This window comes from Eublepharis macularius, chromosome 14 (genome assembly GCF_028583425.1).
Source record: "Eublepharis macularius isolate TG4126 chromosome 14, MPM_Emac_v1.0, whole genome shotgun sequence".
NCBI classification, from domain to species: domain Eukaryota; kingdom Metazoa; phylum Chordata; class Lepidosauria; order Squamata; family Eublepharidae; genus Eublepharis; species Eublepharis macularius.
In genome coordinates, this window is record NC_072803.1 from 19,165,782 (window position 1) to 19,189,565 (window position 23,784).

Here is a 23,784-nt window from a genome sequence, read left to right on the forward strand (position 1 = left end):
ATTAATCAACACTTTCAATCTGCTGCATGATGCCATTCTGTGAGACCGTGTCCTTTTTTTCAATGAGGTTCTAAAAACAAAGTTTTCATTTTCCAGTTTGTTTAGAGTGCCCACATTGGTGCTGTATGCTGTGCATAATTGTCAGATCTATAGAGAAGAATTGCTTAGCCTATTTCTATCACTAACTTCCTTTCTTCTGCAGTTTCTTATGAAGGTAGTACAAAACCAGAAGCAGCAGCTCCTGTGGAAGTTGCCCAGAGTGATGAAGGTGATGAAGATTATGATTCAGAAATGGGCCTCCAAAGTTCATCCCCAACTGAGATTATTGATGAAGCTGCTACAGAAAAAGCTTTGAATGGTGTTTCCCCACCCGATGCGCCGATCATTCTCAGCCCTCCACGGACATTTAAGCCAGACCAATACGACCTTGTGTGGAGGCCTGGAAAGGATGGTGGTCTGCCAGTTAATGCCTACTTTGTGAAATACCGTAAGGTAATTCTTCATTGAGTTCCCTTATATCAAACGTGTCTTCCTCTTGCTTTTTTGGCAGACTTGATGAGCAATTAAAGGCCAAACTAGACAATACTGCATCCCAGAGTCTGATGCATGGGTGTTTTGGCTCTTGAAAACAGCAAGGCAACCTCCTCAACCCACTGCACCACCGCAGGATCAGACTTCTGCTATACTTTGAAAAGTTGGAGTGGGCGGGCGGGCGAGGACAGTGTTACGACCCCTTTCTCTCTCTTGGGTAGATTTTTCCTTTAATCTTTCTCTTACACCCTCTGGGTAGATTGCTGCCACCAGGAATATAATTCCAGAATAACTTAAATTTCTCCTTTTAGTAACGTGCCCAAGGCTCAGGCTTTTTCATGGTACTATGTGGCCCTGAGGAAAGGAATGGGATATAGGAATAACAGATACTCTGGGATATAAAAAAACCAAAGTAAACTTTTATTTTAATCTAATTTAATGTATTGGATTTATACTCCGCCCTCCCCACATCAGCGGGCTCAGGGCGGATAACAACACAATTTAAAACATATTTAACTATCATTAAAATTATAAAAATACGACATCTTATCATTAAAATTACATTTATATAAATATAAAATATATACATATACATATAGAGCAAAGAAACAAGGCAGCACATAATTTGATTTGGACATTCCACACAGCAGTTCTTCCCAGAACAAAAATATAAAAAGATGGACGACATTGCATGGGAGGGCATATAGTTTAACCCCCCCACCCCGCCTAGCATCAACCATATGCCTGGCGGAACAACTCTGTCTTACAGGCCCGGCGAAATGTTAACAAGTCTTGCCGGGCCCTGATCTCATGAGACAGAGCATTCCACCAGGCTGGGGCCAGGACCGAGAAGGCCCTGGCCCTGGTCGACACCAGGCAGGCCTCCCTAGGGCCAGGGACCTTTAATAGATGTTTATTACATGAGTGAAGGGTCCTCTGGGGCTCATATGGGGAGAGACGGTCCCACAGATACGTCAGTCCCAGTCCGCGTAGGACTTTATAAGTTAGTACCAAAACCTTGAACCTGATTCGGTACTCCACCGGCAACCAATGCAGCTTGCGCAACACCGGTGTAATATGCACCCATACCAGTGCTCCGACGATGACCCGCGCCGCTGCATTCTGTACCAGTTGTAACCACTGGATCAGGTTCATAGGAAGCCCAGCATATCGGTTTCATATTATATCTAAAACTTGATGGTTTCAAAAGAGTAGTTCTCAATTCTTAAAGTTACTTTACTTAAACCCAGTCGCACAGACCTTTTCTCAGGCACACACACAGTTTGCCTGCTTTTCCTGACTGAATGTTCTTTCACAAACATACAGTTCAGGCTACCGCACAGGTTAATTTTCTCTCAGACAACATACACAAGCTCAGGCTGCACACAGCTTGCCTGCTTTCTCCTGACTCAATATTTTTCACAGAAATGCTTAAACATACTCAGGCTGCACACAGCTTCCCTCTCTTGCCCTGACTGAATCTTTTCTCTCCCTCAGTAACTAAAAACTGCATTCACTCTGCCCACTCTCAGTCATCAGCCAATCATATCACTCACTCATCCCTCTCTTTCACCCCCACATCTCATCTATACCACACCAAGCATTTAAAGACACACACACACACATTTACTTAATATCATTACAGACACCTTTAAAATGTCACCATATATTCATGGCAGACTCAAGGACACGGTATTGCGAGTTTCAACATTTTTTTTACAACATCCTCTTACCAAACAGGTCTTAATGTTTCTTAAAACCATGAATCTTGGAAAGATGCAAAACCCTGGTATTTAACAATAGCCAGAGAGAAACTAAAGTAAAGTCATACAGTGTGATGACATAATGAATCAGTGCATTTGTACTAATAGAGATTGAGTTTGCATCCTCGGAACATGACTGAATGTTCATTATACTAATTGAAACTAAAATGAAAATTATGTAGTAAATTGGGAAATAGTCGTGATATTTTGATGGAAAATGGAAATGTCTGGGTTTTTTTAATGCTGCTGTGTTTTCTGAGGAAAAGTTTTGCAGCTTGTGTCTAGCTACAGAAAAACTACTTTGACCCAAAATTAGAACCAGCAACATGTTTGCCTAAGTCGTAAGCCAAGCTTTCCCATAAATTGAAGCTGTTCATCTGTGTGTATCCTGGTCTCATTTTGACCTAAAACCAGAAATACCACAAAGTTGTTTTTTTAAAAAAAAATCTGGCAAAATCCTTGAAATCTTATGACAGTCTGTTTATACAATTTTGCATCTAGACACAGTTAGGCCGATTTAAAAAAAGAGCTTTCTCTCTATATTAGAAGTCCGTTTTCTTCAGTCTTCTGGATTTAAAGGTGCTGAATTTGTAATATTGCTATCTGAAATTTTCTCCCAAGGTATCTAAGAAGCATTTGACATATTTTCCATGTGAGAGCCTCAGTATAAGCTTTGATCATTGCATTACATTAATTCAACCTAAATTAACAGATCTAGGAGTCTTGCATTTAATTAAATAGAACTTGATTTTCCCTTCAGGATTTGGGGGGGGGACTTCCCATTAGGGGAAATCTTCCTACCTGAAGCCTGTTTCATGAGATTTTTCTATTTGGATACAATACTAGAGTATAAAACACACAGCCCATATCAGTTATGAAGTGTGCATGTGTATATTTCTTTGCCAGTATGTCCTTTAAACTATATGTGACTAAGGAAGGATTGTGGCTCCAGAAACACCTTGCACGTTTGATGTGCAGTGTATTCTTGTTTCATACTTAGAGGTGTGTGGCAGTAAGTTTTCCAATGCTTTATTTTCCATACAACATTTCCCATGTCTAAAGATCTGTTGTTTCCATAAAATTAATATGAATGGATGCCATTGCCAGTTCAACATTAAGCAAGCTTGGCTTGGCAGTTTCACAGTTGTGATGGTTTTTCAGGTGATTCTCAATACTTGGATATTTTACTAATTTCTAAACTGGGATATGGCATAAAATCACAAATATATATGCAATTAAATAAAAATCAAGTTATGAATCCACCTGACTGGAGGCTGCACAGAACAACTCAAAACGAAATCTAAAATTCTTTGTTTCTGCCCTCATGGGGGAAGGGATATTGTAATTAAAAATCTGATATGGAGCTAACAAGTAATGCCGAGTGATGAGGTGCCTCAGTGATCTCCGTGGAGATCAGTTACGTTCTGTTGAAGTGAGTGGATGGCCACATCTGTGGCATACCATGTACCATTCTTTGGGCATGTTATAATTACCATGTAAACAGTTTTCAATATGTTCGTTGTATTAAACAATGTAAAGGAAGTACGTTATATTATCTTCAATTTTCCATAAGTAACTTAGCCATAGTAAGTTTGAATGCTTGTTAACAGCTTTCTACAGTGAAATAAACAGAACTGGATAATAATTGAGTGTCAATACATTTAGGTAGGATTTTTCGTGCTTATAGCATCTTGTGCTTCCTTCTTAAACAGCTGGATGATAATGTCAATGTGTCCAATTGGAATACAATTCGTGTCCCTGGAAGTGAAAATGAACTTTGTCTTTCGGAACTAGAACCCTCCAGTCTGTATGAAGTCTTGATGGTAGCTAGAAGTGCAGCTGGTGAAGGCCAGCCCTCTATGCTTACTTTTCGTACCAGCAAAGGTAAATGTGGTGTTTGCTATTCTGTACATCTGCCCCAGAATGCTTCAGTAGATGAGATTTTCCTCTTAAGTTCCTGTTACTAGAAACCCCTAGTACAACTCCCAGAAAAACCAAAAATAGTGGGGTGGCTCCAAACATCTGACAAGTAGCTTTCCTCCAGGCTAACAAGATTCCTTCCAACTTACATGACTCTTTCTCCTATAGAAGAGCCACTTAATTTGGAAGAAAGCTTCAAACTAGAGCCAGAAGGAAAGGTGGAGTATGAATATTTTAATAAATAAAGTTTGTTCACTGGAGTGGTAGAATAAGGGATAGTATCTACCCCAGGGAACCCAACTTCAACCTTTGTTCTAAATTGGGGGTCAGCCAATGATGACTATAGGTAAAGCTCCAGAGCATAGTTATAGGCACTTCAAGTCATTGTCTTCATTAAAAGTATACTGTTTCTATTCAAGTGTTTGAGGTGGCTCAAAACATCTTCAAACAAGAACGTGGTGGTGGTGGTGGTGGTGGTGGAGAAAATCTCAACAAAATGCTTTGGCAAGTAAGAATTTGCTCTGGTTCCTAGAAGTTAGTTAGCTAGGCACTTGCCAAAGTAGTGCAAGGAGGGCGTTCTACAGTTGAGGCCCCAGCACAGAAAATGCTGTGTCTCTGGTTGCTGTACTCCGTACTTCAGAAGCTGGGGAAAGGTACGCATTGGACTGGGCCTCTGATCCAGATATTTATTAGTGACCAGATGACCACTGAAAACTCTAAAAGTAAGAATCTACACTTGAATTATACCTAGAAATTAATTGGCAGTAAATTATTTTCCTTGGGATCGCTTCTAAATCTGATCTAAGCATGTTCCAGAGGCAAAAAGAGTTTCATGTTGGGTTATATCTTTAGCAGCTAAAAGCAACCTGGTGTAGTTCATCTTTTGTCTATAGCATATTAACAATTAATGGGACTTTTTAGTGGAAGCTTTGGGTTTAATATCATCAAGTTGTGTATAGGACAGGGCTGAGTTTAAAATAAAGTAAAAGTGTATATAGCATTTGTTAATTCAAACCTGTGATAAAGGTGCAAAATGTACTATGACAGTATATCAGCTAATATTTTTGAGCAATATCTCATCCACTCATGGAGCTTATCTCTCCAATATTTGTTAGAAAGATCATCTTCCTCAAAAAACACACAAGTCCCATCTCAACCAGTTGGCATTCCTAAGCATCCTGTCATTCAGGAAGGGTCAAGCAACAATTTTGGTGTGGTCCTTCCAGATTCGTCTCGACATAGTGGAGGTAAATATAGCTTATCTTATGATTCATATTACATGCTGGCATGTAAAAGGTAATTTTTAAAAACACCTTCATTTTATTCTGTACAGAGATTCACTTGTCTTGACAAACCAAGGAAAAAATTCAGTGGATTGGAAGGGTCCCATTAGCAGAGCTATATGTTTTACACATAGAAGATCTGAAGTTCAGTCCCTGCTAACTCTAGTTAAAGAAACTTGGGTTACAGTTCTGGCAAAGATCTTTGTCTGAGACTATAGAGAACTATTGCAAGTTAGAGGTTTTGGATTTTTATATTGAAATGTATCCCTTCTTTTCATTAAAATAACCTGCAAGGTAAGGTACAGATATATAAAATTAAACAGTTCATTTAAACAAAATCAATTATTGGAAGCAATATTGGATTCAGTTGTTTAAGAAAAATGAATAAACCAAACAAACTTCATTTGGTGTGTAGACCATTATAGTGATAGCGCCAGGTAAATTTGAGTAGAGGGGATGTTCCATTAACTAGGGCACCGCCACAGAGAAGGAACTATCTCAGATAACTGCCTGCCTATCCTCTGAAGGCAGGGACATACAGAGCAAGTCTCCGCAGGTGATGATTGATCGACAGGCTCATATGAGAGTAAAAGTCCATTAAAATGCCTTAGTCCCGGGTCATTCAGTGGACAGTACTAGATGGACTGATTGTCTAATTCCATATAGAATCTTAGCATAATGCTGCCTCATTGTGGGATTATAAACAATATGATATTCAAATCCTGTGAAATTTTACTTTCTTACACTACATGATAGTACATTGATTTGAAACAGTTAATTTTTGAATATATAGTCTTATGTAAAAATGTAAGATCACTGTCAAGTTCACTCAGTGTCAGATGATGACAAACTGGAAGCTAGTCTTAATTTACAATCTCACTATATCTTTCTCTTCCATATTAAATCCACTTTTCCCTCTGTTACTGTCTAATAGTTCAAGAATATATGTAAAACAGTCTAATAAAGACTGAAGGATATGTGGGAATGCTTGTAATCAGACTTACTAACCCCACCTCTCTTCGTTCTTTCTGTTCCCACTGCTGTCTAACTTCAAGTGAGTTCAGTAAGTATTAATATGATCTGCTATGTATTAATATGAATGCTAGCTAATTTGTTTTTAAGTGAATGATTTAAAACCTTTTGGTACTTGATAACCATAGAAATAGGTAAAGCTTTCATGAGCCTTGGAATTCCAGTTCAGAATTTAGACCTTCCACTTCTGTGTAACAAGATGAATTTAGTGCAGAACCATGTATGAGTGTCATAGCAGATTAGTTTGGCTGTTTCTGAGATCTTGAATAAGTATGTTGGGTTTTTGGGGTTTTTATTGTGCTAATATTGCAGAGCTGGTGTGTGCTGATGTAATTCAGTGATCTTGTGCAGCATAGCTCTTATATATAGTCTGTCTTGGCAACTGTAGCCTGCTTTTGTAAGAAACTTTAATTCTCTCCAAAGTTGGAGTTTAAGGAAGAATTTCCTGGATTTAAGACTCTTTTGGATCAAGTTTATTCTTTCTAACTTTCTTGAAAGATAATATATAATTAAAGAAAGTTTAGGTGAGCATTGTGAACGTTGGATGCTTGTTAGCTTTGTGCGGGATTTAGAATGGTTTCTCAATTTCCCATTTCAGTTCCTGAGGCACCAGATCGACCTACTATCTCCATGGCATCAGAGACATCTGTTTATGTCACTTGGATCCCTCGTGCAAATGGTGGATCTCCTATCACTGCCTTTAAAGTAGAATATAAACTTATGAACAAGCAAAGTGACTGGAAGGTTGCAGCTGATAACATTTCCCCTTCCAAACTTTCCGTAGAAGTTCGCCATTTGGATCCAGGTATTAATATGCATCAGTTATCCTATTTAACAGAGAATATAATTGACATTAGCAGTATCTTAGGATGCAACCAAGTTGGTCCTATTAAAGTACAAGACATTGCTTTAATTTTGTGTTACATTTGTATTCCACCTTCCTTCCATCATGGAACTCAGACTGGTATATGTATGGAGGTCATCTATCCAGTTACTAACCAGCCCCAGACCTTATCAAGGTAGCTGTGACCCATGCCTTCCACAATAGCCTGAGATTGCCACTAATCCTGTATAAAATTCAGAAACCCATTACCAGTCTCTGCTTTTTTCTTGTGACAAAATCATTTCTGCCCTAGAACCTGAGCAGAGTGTTTCTGTGATGCATGAAAGTAAGTGCCTGGTCAGATATGCTCTCTTCTTACCCCCGAATAAGGTGGTTCAGTCTCTGGTCTACATGTGCCCCATATTGCCCCTTACCTGTTCTTTCCAGCCTGTTTTTTCAATTAGAAAGTAATCTGCTTCATCCAAATAATACTTCTATCTATCTCTGCTCTAAATCTCCTCTAAAGTTTGGTATAAGTGCCATATTTGGACAGGAAGAAACAGGCATGGCTGTGTATGCAAACCTGAGACTTCTCCCCTTTTCAGGGATTATTTCCTAAAACATTGCTTAAAGGGGACTGAGTTACCTATAAAATTATTCTTCCTCAGAGTGTAGGTGGGGGTGGGAGGGAGATGGTCACCTGATGGGTTCATGGACAATCAGATAATGAAGATTGTTTTACAGTGTCAACGGTTTCTTCCCACTGGATTTTATCCTATCACTTAATGCTTCCTCCCCTCTCCATCATTTGAAAGGTGCTACGTATAAGTTCCGGGTGATTGCTATTAATAATTATGGGGAGAGTCCACGAAGTTCTCCATCTCGGCTTTATCAAGTAGCTGGCTTTACCAATCGATTTTCCAACCGTCCTGTAACAGGCCCTCACATTGCTTATACTGAAGCAATCAGCGATACTCAGATCATGTTAAAATGGACTGTAAGTATCTCTTTCCCTTCTCTGGACAGAGTGCTATGTTTTGTATAACGTGTATGTCTTCAACAACAGTCCATTTGACTTCTTAGTCTCATCATTAACATATATATCTGTATTATTTTCATTGCTGCTTAGAGGTGGCAGAGAAATTATTGCAACAAATGGAACTTTTTGCAATATTTAGCTATGTATGAAAGTGTTTTGAGCACTTGAAATGTACTGAATAAATGCTTAGTTGTATAAGGTAAAGTAAAGGTAGTCCCCTGTGCAAGCACCGAGTCATTACTGACCCATGGGGGACATCGCATCACGATGTTTTCTTGGCAGACTTTTTTACGGGGTGGTTTGCCATTGCCTTCCCCAGTCATCTACACTTTACCCCCAGGAAACTGGGTACTCATTTTAACGACCTCGGAAGGATGGAAGGCTGAGTCAACCTTGAGCCGGCTAACTGAACCTGGCTTCCACCAGGATCGAACTCGGGTCATGGGCAGAGCTTGGGATGCAGTACTGCGGCTTACCACTCTTACCACCACGGGGCTCTTAGTTGTATAAATAGGCAGCTTTTTCACAGTATCAGCTTTTTTCTTTCCCCTCCCACTTCTTGTTTTGTTATCTAGCTTTTACTAGCAAAATTGTATTGTAGGAATATTAAAAGCTGTAGTGTACAATGCTGTAGTATACAACATTGTCTTAAACGTTAGAATTTGGTTGAGTCTTCTAACTTTGGCTCAGGGGTATTGTATAATTATTCCATTCTTGTGAGTGCACCTACAGGCTTAAGTATAATTGTCCTATTGCTTAAGTATAATTGTGGTATACTTGATGTGCAGAGAACACAAGGAAATGACAACTAAAGCTCTTCTCTGTTACCACTGTCACTTCATTGTTCAGAACTTCCCTGATTCTTAAACATGTTCATTAATAGCATGTCCATAAACCTTTTAGACTATAGTTTTGAGAAATAAAAGTTTAAATGTTTATATTCCAGTACATCACTTCAAGTAACAACAATACACCTATTCAAGGTTTTTATATCTATTACCGGCCAACAGATAGTGACAATGATAGTGACTACAAGCGAGATGTTGTGGAAGGTAAGATATGCTATAATTATGCACAGCACTGTGCTGGTTACTTAAAGAAGTAAAAGCAAGAGGTATATAAGCTAAAAATGCTATGTTCTGATGTAAATTGAGAAGTCATAATTGAGAGGTCACAAGCAAATAGATGTCTACTGTAGACCAAGAGGTTTTTGCTTCTGTGCCTTTTTCCAATGAATCAGTGACTAATGTTCAGAGGAGTGATTCCTCCTTGACCCTTGCAGAGGCAACTGAGGCACTAGAATAAAATACATCAGCCTGCATAACTCTTTCCAGCTCTCATAAAGCCAGCCAAGTCCTTCCATGCTATTCCAGGAAAAAAAGTTTCAAAACTTTAGCCTAGTAGTAATTTAAACCATTAACTTCAGTTTATGAACACAAATATCTTGCCCTCTTAGTTCCTGTAGTCATATTCAACTTAAGAAACTCTCCTCACTTCCTCATTCCTCTGGTTGGTTTGTGGAGTGCATCCTTATGCACTCAGCCCCTTCTTCCCTCTGCCCTCTCCATTGGCAGGCAGGCAGGTTGGTGCAGTGGACAGATGGTGGAAGAACAGGCAGCTGGCTGCAACAGCATTGTGCTGGCACAAGGATTATTTCAGCATGCAGAACATTAGTTGACTACAGATTGAGAGATAATAGCTGCAGGATTATAAAGCAGTGACACCCACCTTTTAGTTAGAAAGGACAAATGTGAAAGTTTTCTATTATAGTATAGCCTCATGTACACAAAACCTATGTTTGTAAATGTTTACATCAGCACTACTATACTGAAAAATTTGCTCATTCTTGATTGTCTACTTTATACATACTGAAATGTTGTGGAAGCCTGAAATCAGTAGCAGCTGCTATGCTGCACCAAAGCTTGGAACAGAAAGTTGCATGGTTGTGAGAATGTCATACATCAGTTTTGTCTTTAGTACATAAAATAGCCTCAGCTACTTTTTAATTAAACTATTACATTCAGCCTCAGTTATGTAGGGGAAAATGTATAATAGGAATCTTTTGTCCTCTGTTCACATGCTGGGTCACTACAAAGATCCACTTTATTCTGTTTACTCTTAGATGTGTCAGATTTTAACAAAGGGTCTTCCTCTCTAAATATTGGATTTGATTTTTTTAAAGCACTTGAAATAGTTGTGGTTTAATTGATAGCCTGAGGTTTCATTATCATTTCCTGTTCAGACTTGTCTTTGAGACTGGGTGAAGTCTCTGTCTTCTCTGTATAAGTTGCCACAAGCTAAATCCTTTAAAATATCATTTTGCTCTTCATTTGATAGTCACTGTGTTCTGCTTTTCCAGCAGAATCAAAGCAACAAACTTGTTCATCTTGTGTGCTGAAACTTTGCATCCCATGAGAGAGATTCAAAAATCCATTCTAATGACATTTGCTTACATTCTTCCTTGCTAGATTTTATGAAGAGCAAAGTTGAAATGCTTGTACTGATTCCAGTCCTAGTAATTGTTGGAAGGTGAAACCTAAAACCTGATTTAATTACTAAAAAGAATGTTTGTGGTGGAATATGAGAGAAGATGGAACTAAAGCCTTGGAAAATGACTGCCTTGGGGGAATTCAGACTGCCAGATCAACCTGTATTTGCATTAATATTTGGGAGCGCGTGGTACAAACATGAATGCTCTAAAATTTGTTTGAAACATTTTTCACCTTTTGGGGGTTCTTTAGCAAAGCAGCTCACATGAAAGTCTTTTAAGTTATTGTGGGAAGACATTATAGTTCAGAGTGTCAGAGTAAGACAGAGTACAAGCTGTCTCACTCCATTGTTCTTTTTCTGTTGAACTATAATATCTTGGTACCATTCTCCTCCCCCAGTCTATTCCGTAGATTAATATCTGTCATTAAAGGGAGATAGCGCCCAAGATAGTTGAAGTGATATGGCAGTGTTTAAAAGATGTCATGAACCAAACTTCTACAGTACAAAGTATGAACTGCAAGTCATTTATCAGAATGCACAACTTCACACGGTGTCTAAATAAGAGATTTGCTTTAAGCCCAACAGAATTAATTTCTCTGAACTTTTTAGGATTGGAATCCAAGATATTTTAAAAGGCAATTGTCTGAGACTAGCCGGATATTAAAGATCTACTTAAGTTGTTCCTGTTTGTGAATATTCTTTGACTTCAGTGTAGAACTGTATGGTGTCAAATCCTGTGACCCATAAAAAAGTTGTCTGTCTTATTTTGGAAAAGTAGTAGTACCATTACAGTATATCAACTGAACTCCAAAGCCTGAACAAACTGTGTTTTGCAGAATATTCATGTTGGTTTCATGTAATTGTCTGACTTGGTCTTGACCCTTACGATTCTACATTAAAACAGTTGCTGCATTCCACCTGTGAGGCAAGCATATTAACAAAAATTGTAAATCGTAGACATAAAATTACTCAAATGCTAGAGACTGCAAACACCTAAGAATGTCCTGCTGACCTGTTCCTGCTGTCTCCAATTCAGAGTGCGGTAGCTCTTAATTGGTTTTTTGCTTTCAAGTGGTACACAAATATACTTCTGATTCATGTTGAACAAAAGGAACATCTGGATATACTCTTTCTAGGTACAAAGCAGTGGCACATGATAAGCCACCTGCAACCTGAAACATCATACGATATTAAAATGCAATGCTATAATGAAGGAGGGGAAAGTGACTACAGCAACGTGATGATCTGCGAGACCAAAGGTAAGGAGGGGGGCACCATGGGAATTGATTTGACCATTTTCCCCTCTCCTTTCCTCCAAGGAGCTCAGGCTTAACTTTCCATGGTTCTCTCCTATTTGATCTTCACAACAGCCCTGTGAAGTAGGTTAGAGTGACTGCCCTAGGTCACCCAATATGGTATGGAATTTGAAACTGGTTCTCTCCAGTCCTAAGTGGACATTCTAACCACTACAATTTACTGGCTTTCAAAGATGTTAAAAATTTTAAATACTACTTTAAATACTACTAGCACTTACTGACTTTCATCCATATATACAATAACTTATTTTGACTAAAAATTTGCATCCAACTACCTTAGTTAACTTTCTGACTTTGTGGAGACCATTTCAGTAAGCTGTCCTAAAAGCTCATATGATATCAAACCAAATATGACCACTAAGAAAGCTTCACATCCAGTTTATAAAGTTGCTGTCTCCTTAGAAATACCTCAGGCATGTATATCCTGTTTCATGTCCATAAATAAGTTTTCTCCCTGCTTCATACTTCTGCAGATTTACTCTATTCTGTGTACAAGAATGAATGTAGATGAGCTGTTGAGCAGCTTTTTTGCCAAATGCTGCATGCCGATGACTTGAATTAACCTAATCAATGTAATTGGGGGTAGTAGGGTACTCTTCAATGAAAATATTCCCTCATCTTCCCGAGTAACTCATTTACACTTTAAGATTGTATTGGTTTGCATGATTTCAGAGGGCACTTTGCTGAAGAAAGCAGCTTTACACTGCTATTTATCCAAAGAGGACACTGGATAACTGTTGTGCCTTCAAAAGAACATAAGTGCCCTGATCAGATTAGTGGTCCACCTGTTCCTACATCTTGTTTTGCACAGTGGCCAATCTCTTGCCCTGGAGTGCCAGTGATCAGGACATAGTGGCCAAGGCCTTCCCTCTTAGCTCCAAAATATTAATTTAAAGGCTAGTGCAATGCACTTTCAATCCTTGCCATGCCTCCTTGCTTTATATTAATTTGGGTTGTTGGGTCATGGCCATTGGGTCAACCAAACAAATATATATTATCCAGTAACTTATTAGTTACATCAACCTGCATTGTAGTGTTTTTGTGGTTATCCTGTGAATACTGTGGATTGTATGATGAGCGTAATACTTCTGTGGACTCAAATTTGTGCTTGTTTAATTTTTTACCTCATTAGTGAAGCGAACACCTGGAGCATCTGAATACCCAGTGAAGGATCTTAGCACATTGCCTAATTTTCTTGACCGTGGAGCTGGGAGCAATGCTGGTCAACCAAATGGCCCTGTCCGGAGTAGTGATATGCTGTACCTGATTGTAGGCTGTGTCCTTGGAGTAATGGTCCTTATTCTTATAGCTTTCATTGCCATGTGCCTGTGGAAGAACCGCCAGCAAAATACCTTGCAGAGTAAGTTGTTTCTGTTACACATAATGTCCTTTGCTGCAGAGCCCAATGAGAAAATTTATTAATGCAAAGAAACCTTAAACCTCAGTACCCGAGTTGTTATGATTGCTACTGAATACTGTGAAGTTTGGGACAGGGGTAAGCTATGAAGTCACTTTGGTCCTCATATGAAATGTAGTGATTAGAGTTCAACCTTCATGCCTCCTCCTTTTGCAGCTCCTCAAATGTAGGGCAAATGTGTTTTGAGATTTCAGTTGGAATTTGCTAAGGTGTTTCTCCTGCCTCTCACTTTCACAGAATATGACCCTCCTAGTTACCTCTACCCGGGTGCTGATATCAATGGGCAAATGGTTGAGTACACCACATTACCAGGCACAAGTCGTATCAGTGGCAGCATCCATGGAAATTTCATCAGTAATGGAAATGTTACTAATGGTTGCCTTCACCACCACCACAAGATTCCTAATGGAATCAATGGAATCATGAATGGTGTTGTAAATGGAGGAACTGGGGTCTATCCAGGACACACAAACTCCCTATCCAGAACCCATGTAGAATATGAACATACCCACCACCTAGGAAACGTAAGTGAATTGGATAAGTCTGTCTCTTGAATATTTAAATGTATTGAATGTTAGAAAATGAAGGCTGTACCCCTTCTCAGTTATGCTTCTAGCTTAATAATGATTTATATTGTCATCTTAGAAGTTCGCATTATTGTAATCCCCTAATAAGAACATGATAGCATCTTTAACCAAAACTACAGGCTTTAAATTTTTGTGTTGAAAAAGAGAAATTAGCTTGTATTTTGAAAGACCCCAGAGTTTTCAAGGTGTACCTTGAATTTTGAGGATCTGAATTAATTGGTAAACTAACCATGTACTGGGAGTGGTAATTTTGAAATAGGCAGTTTGGAATTGTTCTCCTGGAGGATACAGAGAGGTTTGAAAATGTGATGGATTCGAAGATAGGGAACAAGAAAGTATTGGAAACAAGATTGAAAACATTGTTGAATCCACTAACTTTTTTCTATTTAAGTCAGAAGCATTCTTCTAGGGGGGAGTCATTGGATCCAACCCACTGGATTACCCTTTTGGAGTATGAGGCAGGCACTGTTGTTTGTGGAAAGGACGTGCATCTCTGGTTTCTTCCAGTTCTACTCCTATCCCATATTGTGCTCCATTTTTGAAGGGTTCTTCAGAAGTGCTGCACCAATGGAACTTTACTCTCACTTCTCTGTATCCTGCCTCATAGTTTCTAGAGTCCCTGCCAAGTTTATCTATGGGAAAAAATAATGGATGTCTGAGGCAAAAATTGTAACTCTCTTGATGTGCAGTGAACATCCATGTGTGAACCATCCTGTAGTGTAATACATCCAGATATTTCTGTAGGTGCGCCATATGTCAGACTTGAGCATGCTTGAGATTTTATGTAATATTGAATTACAAAAATGTAATTATGTAATATGTAGCCAAGGAGGTTATTTTTGTAGCAGATAGCAACTAAAGGGGGTGTCTGTTCCTCAGGCCCTATGAAGAGCAATACCTTCTTTCCTACCAACTTCACATCTACCAAAGTTGGTAATCCCCGTTGATAGGATAAGAAGAACCTGTTGTTTTCCCCCAAAGAGCATAGCACATAAGATCTGTAGATATTTTTTATTTATTTTAACTGTTATATATAGTCCATCTTTTTTGGTGAGATTCAAGGCTGGAACATCTCATAAACAATGAAGTTACAGCAACAGCCGGTACACAGTAGCTCCTGCAGCCCCCCCTCTCTTTTCTGAAGTATCTCTCTGAACAGTTTTGATACATTACAGCCCTCCTACCTGCATAAAAAACCCTCCAGTTTTGCATAATTTATGAAAAGCCAGGAGAGCGGGACTCACTGATAAACCCACCTTAATGGCATGGGAAACCAAAAGTATTGTTCACCGTAGAGCTGGAATTAATACATGAATGGAGGAAGCAGTTAATTACCGGCCTTTTTCCCTCTCTTGTTAGTTACTTTAGAACAATAAAAGCTTTTCTTCACAAAATGAAATAAGTTTTAACTGTTCTATATATTCTCAATACATCATCGGTGTATCCCTTTAGCAGTCCTTTCGTCTCGTTCAGTTAGTGTCAAACTGAGGAGCTGAGAGTATTTCCTATGTGATAAAGTTTTGCTCTTGAAGCAAAACTATTGGTTGCTCTTTGCAAGCATCTTTCCACCCTGCTATAAATAATTATTTTTGTCTGTGGAAGTATATGGATTATATTTAAACTGACTCTGGTCCTATGCAAAACAAGATGTGGTTTCTAAGAGGAAATGGAGAAATTAGTCTGTTTGCAGTGGAAAAGAAATTGAGCTGTTTGCTTTGGTGATTGAACCTAAGCACTTCATTTTATTGAGAAATAAATTGCCTCTCTCAAAAGTTAACTGCTTTAGATAATATTTCAAGCCTTCAGCAGTCATCTTGCTGATTTTTGAAACTTTTAAATGATGAAATACACTCCTCTTCGATGGCCAACCAAAACACTGATTTTGAAATACCTAAACACAAGCCAATTGGTGACAGATGGATCCATCCCCTGTGAAAATCAAAGCAAGGTTGCATGTTCACATGTCACAGAGGTTTGTTCTTGATGGGTACGAACTTGACTTCTTGTACATTTCCCTCCCTCCTCCTCTTGCATATGAGCCTAGCTGAAGACTTGCAAACTCAGTTTATTGTGATATTCATAGTGGTTTAGAATTCATTGTTGCATGCAAGAGAAATGCCATTTCTCCCACACCTTAGCCTTTCTAATTTTAGAAGTCTTCATGTTCCCTCCTCCCTTCCCCAGCCCATGTACAAAACAAAATGCCAGGTTCATCCTGAAGTGATTTCTCCCACACACACTCTCCTTACCTGTGAATGACCAAGAGGCAGTAGGAGATCTACATGCATATGAAGGAGCTTGACTCACTTGCCCCCTTCATCTTCATGGTCTCACTGCAGTCCTACCTGGGGGAGGGGGGACAGCGCAGGTGTGTCACAGGTGAAACTTCCTAGAGCTCTAAAGAAAGCTTGAGGTGCTCACTGACCCTGTTGAGCCGCCATCCAGGCAGGAAAGTTGGGTGCACGTTCGGTTCCAAATGTTTTGACTTTTGCTTAGCTTTTTTTATCAGGATGTCTGGAACTGCTGCATTAAACATTGGTCAAGGTCAGAGCCAGCTGAGTTGCTTCCCACTCAGCCTTCAGAACCAGGCTTGGTTCCTCTAAAGCCTGCCAAAAGTCAGTTTTCAGGAAAGGCCGGAGCAGGTGAAGGGGCAACCTACTAGGAAGGGGCAGAAGGAGTCTTCTCCCAGAATGCTGCATTCAGACTTGACGCTCTTTCATGCCTGCCTTGGTGTAAATTGACAGCAAATTTGATACTTTGTCACATGATGCTCCTTTTCCAAACATAACAAACAGAATGAGTGGTAGGCATCTTGGCCCCACTTTTGATGCATTATTTTAAAGCCCTGGAGAGAGACCCCTGGAGGAAGCTGAAAGCTGAGGGGATGGAGGCAGGAAAAACTGCCCTGACAGGGCTACTGAACTTCCTGCCCTATAAAACCAAAGAATTGCTGAAAGAAGTAAAAATAACCCGGTCTTCAGTTTTGAGTAGGAAGATGATATACTCGATAAGAAAAAAAGAAAATACAAGAGACCTACAGTGAAGAGTCACTCTACATAGCAGCAAAGAGAGAACTAGGGGAAAGCACTTCCCCTCCCTCTCAGCATGCTGGAAAAATGGTGGGGAAGGTGAGCATGCAGTCAGGCTTTCTTTAGAACTGTAGAAGTTCCTTCAGTGGCAGCCCTGAGCATGCAGTCTCTTCCCCCAAATGTGGGACTTCACTGTCACCACAGTGATGAAGGGGCAAGTGAGTGCAAGCCCCTTCCCACACATGTAGATCTCCACTGCCTCCTGGGCATTCACAGTCAAGGTCTGTAGGGGGTGGGATCACTTCAGTGTGAACCTCTTTTCATGTGACTGCACTGTTGATCACTCAGTGCAGTTACAGGTAAATGCAGACATGTTTTCCCTCCTTTCGTCAAGGGTAGATAACTGCCACCATTCTTGATTATTTGCCTCTTGTTTCTGCCAGCAGTTTAAGGTTCTGATAGTAGTTACCTACATGTGTGCACTCACTGCTACACTGCCCTCTTCCCTACCTCCTAGCCCCCTTATTTGGTCAGTTGTTTTGGTCTACACATGGATAAACAGCCAGGCCCATGCTTAAGAACTTTCTGGCAACTGCCTGAGATCTTTAGAAGGCAAAAATAACTTTATTTACTAACAAACATTTGTATTCTTTAGTAGTTCAGGAGCATAGGAAACAAGTATCAGAACATTAGCAGAAGTGTTACACAAATTTAATAAAGAGAGAAAACCAAGAAGCTAACTAGGTTTAACAAGTCAGTGGTTTTACCTTGATATTCCTTTCTGAGGAATGGACACCAAAAAAGCTGAAACACTGAAATAGAGGCTGGTCAAGGCAGACCGTTTCCTGGTACTTGGCTTGCTTATCTTCTCACAGTGTGCTTAACCTTTTAATTCTCTCTCTCAGAGGGAGAGTATCTTTCTGACCTATCCTGAAGTAGGGTTTGAGTCTGCATGCTTCCCACTACCTGATCATAACCAGGAGCACATTCTCAATGTTTATGGCTTTAACTTGGGATACCCCAACAGCGATCTGTCTTGCCTCTTCTTTGCAGGTGAGAAACTGGTTATCTGTCTTCATAAAGTGGGACCAGTTCCTCTCACCCTGAAACCCAAGGATTGTATAGCTTAATAACCAGGCTAATGTGTTTTTTCCTAGGCCCAGGCCACTCAATGTGTTAATTAAGGCATCCTGCATTTCCTTATCACAACACATACCCATTGAAAACTATCCATCTGTTTGCAATATCCAAATAGGACCAAAGTATCAAAGCATTTTGAGGTGCCAGGAGCATTCTAGGTGCCCAAACTTGGAAATAATGGCTAATTTTCTTCTCCACTCATGGTTTTTATTTCAACATTTGTAAGCTGTTTTCTCCCCTCCAAAAAGCCTTCAAAATAGTGTACAATAAAAATCAATCAAACAAAATTAAGGGTAAATTAAAACACAAGCAGAACCACCTACAGATATTCTCTACTATTGCAGCAGAAACAATCCATCCTGACAGCATTGGAGAATTAAAACAACCTGGGTTTGAAATGAAAGTGGAAGCATCTCGAGGATCTGTCTGGGGAGGGGCACAGCCACTATAATAGACACTCTCTAGGTGCTTCCTGCCTGACTTCTGAAAGCCAGTCTTCTGCTGCAAACAAATCTGGCTCATATGGGAGACGGCAGTCATTCAAATGCTGTTCTCCCAGCTGTTCAGGGCTTTCAGGGTCAAAGCCAACACCTTGAATTGTGCCTGGGAAGGTATTGGCAGCCAGCATAGATCTTTTATCAGTGGTGCTCATTTGTACTCAAGAGTATAAAATATTTGTGCCTGAAGGGCAGGTGTATGTATAACTTGGCATTAATTCCTTAAATCTTTTCCTGGTCATCAGTTCCAAATATTTTGAAGGTTGTGTGCCAGATTTCTGAGATGTGCCTGCCTCTCATTAAGTCTGAAGAGCATGTTTTTCTCCTTTGGGTAGACAGAGAATGAAATTCAACGGGAGAATCCGCATAAGTCTCCCTCACAGACTTGTCCACTTAATTTTAAAACCCTTCAACCCCCCACAGCTTAATATTACCTTCAAGGTATGGACCAAAAGTCATCTGGTTTCCATAGAGTGGTAAATAAAATAGAGTTGAACTGTTCTTTTACAATTTTGGTCCAAGTGCATAAAGTGCAGGTTTTCTTTTGCCACCTGTACAGCCTCATTTTCAAATGGTTTTCAAATCTATATCCACCTACTATTCAACAGTGAGGTATGTGTTAATCTAGGCATTTTTATTTGCAAAGGATTTTGTGGCCAAAACCAACAACTCAGAATCCCTCTCACTACCAAATAGCTCTCAGCTGATGAATTACCACATCTGTAAAAATACAGAAAATTTCAAAACTAAGTTCAATGTAGCAAGCTGATCTAATCAGATTAATAGCAAGAAAATAAAACGTCAGCCACTGTCCTCACAGATAATTTTCCTATGTCTGACATCACTGTTGGGAGCATTTTCAGTTTTTGCTGAATTAGATTTGAGTGTTTCACTCTAAAAAGGGGCAAGAAAGTTACTAGAGACATGTCTAAGTTACAGTTATCTACATTGCTCTATCCCAAATGCTGAAATTTCTGCTTCACAAAACAGAAATTTGGCAGTGCTGTGGGTCCTACTTTCCGCTGGAATTCAATCTGTTGCACCAACTGGTGTCCATCTGTCCATTTATTGTGAGTTCAGTTTCTTTTTCTGCATCCTCCAGGGTGGTGGGCTGTACACAGCAGTGCCTCAGACGGATCCTTCCGAATGCGCTAACTGCCGGAACTGTCGGAACAATAACAGGTAATAGATTTAGGGAGGTGGGGAATCTGAGCTTTCTGTCTTCAAATTCTTTGTGCTCGTGCTACTTGCTACATGTTAGTGACCACAAAGTTATAAAATAGCAAGTAGGATTTCTCATTCAACTACTGAATGCCTGACAAAAACATTCTGTACATTCAAGGCCAAGCCACCCCTCGGAGGAGTTTTTATTTAAGTTGGGGAGCTTATCATGAGTTATCAAAAGTCCATGGCATTGAATAATATCATAAGGTTTCAAAATATCTGTACTTAGGTTCAATGCTTTCTGGCATAGGGACCTTAGAACATCTGGCCAGCACAGATGTGTAAATGGGTGGACCCCAGGATTCTCCTTTCACCTTCTTGGTTCCAATTGTAATAGGTTTTGTAAGGGGCTAAGAAGATATCTGAAAAACTAAGTAATAGCATTACTAAGTAGTGGTCATTCTCGACTAACCAGAGAAGATTCCCCCAACTACTCCCAGTCTAGTTTGTGTTGTGATGGTAGCAGGAGTTGCTTCTGCAGCTCCTATCTGCTGCTATTTCCAATACTTTAAGTCCATTTCCAGTTATTCTGCTTAGGGCAGCTTCTCCCCTCCAGACATTGTTTGGAAATGCAAGAGGCCAATGAGTCAAATTTCTGTTACCCCTGTCCTTGTGTCTTGACCAAAAACCAATTATTAAAAAACTTCAAGAACTCAGAATATGCAAGAAGCTCCTAAATCCCATGTAGTAGAGAAGGTCAAGGTAGATGAAGTGTATGATCAGTTTCATTTTGTATCCTTCCAACTGAAAAATGTTTCACTAACTTTTTTGGGAAAAGGAACTTAATGCAGGATTCAACGGCACAGTTCTACACTGCGCAAAATCATGATTTATTTAAGCTAAGTACAGATAGTATGTCTGAATGTGAGTCAGTCAATACTGTGGTTAATTAGGGTCCATTAAACCAGTTGGCTTGTTGACTCTAGTTTGTCTTAAGTAGAGTTTTACTTGATGTCTGAATGCAGACATCCTGATTCAGTCCTGGCTTGTTCAGTGGCAGTACCCTCCCAGGCTACAGAATGAAGGAAATGAAACCAGCATTTGTTGAGACTAATCAAGTTTTAAACAATTGTCTGATCTGAATCCTGGTGTCACAAATTAACCATAGTTTAAACTAAATAATGGGCTCACCAAGACAAAGCATGTTATACTTGTGTTGAAAAATCAGGTGCTATCATGCATGCACATAGCATAAAATACAGAGACTGTGTGCTACCATTCTGCTCAGCTAATACTAGCAGTGGCTTCTTCCCATGCAAGACGCTCTTCTATCAGCAGAATTTTCTGCTGTGGGAGAAGGCACTGAAAGAATGTACTGCCATTAACTGATGCAATAAAATATAACCCAGCATTTGCTCCATCTTTTGGGTTATCTGGGCAATATTCTTCTGAAGACTGGGTTCTGTGTCAGATTGGGCACCTGCCTCACACCCAGGAGTTCTGTTGTATCAAGGAAGAAGGTCACTTTTTTCAGGATAATGACTGCTCATCAGTGTTCACTGCTGCATAGTTCAGGTCCAGTAGCACCTTAAAGACCAACTAGATTTCCAGGGTATGAACTTTCGACAGTCAAAGCACCCTTCATGTGATAAAGGGAACTTTGACTTTCAAAAGCTCATACTCTGGAAATCATATTTGTAACAGAATGATTTTGCCTAATTAGATGCACACATCTTGAAGGAGATACAGAAGCAGCCCTAGGACTTAAATCCCTTATACGGTCCTGTGCAGTGAGTCAAACACAAACATGTGACTGGTGCTTGAACCAAAAATGTGGAGCCTCATTTGAGCTGTGGACTTTTGTAAATACTATCCTGTCTAATGATATGCATGTGAGGCTGTGGAGCTTGAAGAGCTCCAGATGCAGAGCTCAAGAGAATCTGGATACTCAGGGAAGATTTGGACAGAATTAGTAGGAACACTGGAAGTAATGTGGTCATTATCAGATGTATCATATTTACCCTTTTGTAAAAGTTGCTAATGCCAATCCCCCCCTCCCTCCCCCCCCATCAAGTGTAAGATCCTAAAGAACAAACCAGTCTGCGATTCAAAGAATACTCTTCAGTGAACCATAGGGTTTTTTTTTATTGCTGTCAACTACTCGCCTTGGCATGTTAGTCTTCTAGCTTTCTGGAGTGACTATTTGGGTTGTTTGATTTGGGGGGTGGGTAGTGAAAGGGGATGTCAACAAAGGCTTAGTATATGGGTCAAAGCTCCTGTATGCAGCTAGATCTTCCATATTACATCCTGGATACTACACTTAGTTTTTACAACTTCCCATTGGTAATCATTGCATATTGTGGTCAACTTGAAACTTGGCAATCCAGGAATGGGGGGTGGGGTGGGGTGGGTAGAGGACAGACATTGAATTACCAGAAAGAAGAACTAGCACTAACTGGAATTGTATTTTGCACACTATTCATCAGACTGAGTCTTTAAATCAAACTAGGAAAAAGTCCAGTAGCACCTTTAAGACTCACCAACTTTACTGTCGCATAAGCTTTTGAGAATCACAGCTCTCTTCGTCAGATGGTTCGTCATGCATCTGACGAAGAGAACTGTGATTCTTGAAAGCTTATGCTACAATAAAGTTGGTTAGTCTTAAAGGTGCTACTGGACTCTTTTCTAGTTTGCTACTACAGACTAACACAGCTAACTCCTCTGGATTTAAATCAGACTCACTCAGTGTTTGCAGATGGATACTAGAAATAATTCTGAAGTAATTTTTCTACTTTGGAGAAGATGAAGTACACTCCTTGTGCTGGCTGTATATTTTGAACTTAATGGCCTATCCGGTAAGGGATAACCCTCAGAAAACAATTTGTTTATGGCAGAGTATAGCGAGCTTCTTTCCTCTCCATATAAAACAAGCAGATATTAAATGGCTTAGCCCTTGATCCAATTCTAATTCTGCTGCTGTCAGCTTAAGTAAACATTTCTTCTAAAGCAGCTTGTTGTATTACAGAACAACTGTAGTAGTATGCCTAGTAGTTCTTGGAGTTATTCGTTGTGAAGCAGTTATATAGATACATATTTTGGTATAAATATCATAGCCTTTCTTGAAGACTGATAGCAGCAGTACAGAGTTGCGCAACCTGCGCTTGTAGCTGCCTGTGTTCTGAGTCATTCAGATATAGATGTTGATTACTGTAGATACATAAAACACAAACTAGCATAAATTTTATTTAATTTCTAGCTCTGTGGCATAACAGCCATTCCCACGTATAGAAATGATTTTGGACTAAAAAGACCCAATATGTTGTAATATGTAGCTTCCAAAAATCAAATATTGCAGCAATTTGGAAAAATACTCAAAAGAAGGCAGTTTGTGTCTTCATGTGCATTTTGTGTTGGAGTGAAAGAATGCTGGGGGCTGGTCTTGATATGAAATTCTTGTAATTGTATATAAGAAAGATTTTAAAACTCTTATATGTAAGGCTCCAAGCTGTAATTGTGTTGGTTTGTGCTTGAGTACGTAGTCAGACTGTTGCCTTGTCTGAACAGCAAGGTTGTTCTTGGTGGCCACCTCCTAGTTACGGAGCTCTCATCTTCAACAGTTCTATTGAGGTCAAACCTGGATTCCTTCCAGAGCCAGTCTAAGCCATCCTTGTTCAGACGGGGGTTTACTAGAATTAACCACGCACGGAACTAGTAAGCACTTTACCGAAGCTCAAAAACACAAACAATCTACAT

At 39.7% G+C, this 23,784-nt stretch overlaps 1 protein-coding gene across 2 annotated transcripts in view; it reads left to right on the forward strand.

Moving 5' to 3' along the window:
- CDON (cell adhesion associated, oncogene regulated) overlaps window positions 1-23,784 on the forward strand; it is a 64,914-nt gene that overhangs the window by 33,750 nt on the left and 7,380 nt on the right. For both annotated transcript variants that reach the window (XM_054997729.1, XM_054997730.1), the window contains exons 9-18: window positions 203-492; window positions 4,007-4,178; window positions 5,330-5,461; window positions 7,128-7,334; window positions 8,168-8,349; window positions 9,338-9,443; window positions 12,018-12,140; window positions 13,330-13,557; window positions 13,852-14,138; window positions 19,970-20,049. In XM_054997729.1, the coding sequence (XP_054853704.1) occupies window positions 203-492; window positions 4,007-4,178; window positions 5,330-5,461; window positions 7,128-7,334; window positions 8,168-8,349; window positions 9,338-9,443; window positions 12,018-12,140; window positions 13,330-13,557; window positions 13,852-14,138; window positions 19,970-20,049 (1,807 nt within the window). The remainder of the gene's footprint in view (window positions 1-202; window positions 493-4,006; window positions 4,179-5,329; window positions 5,462-7,127; window positions 7,335-8,167; window positions 8,350-9,337; window positions 9,444-12,017; window positions 12,141-13,329; window positions 13,558-13,851; window positions 14,139-19,969; window positions 20,050-23,784) is intronic.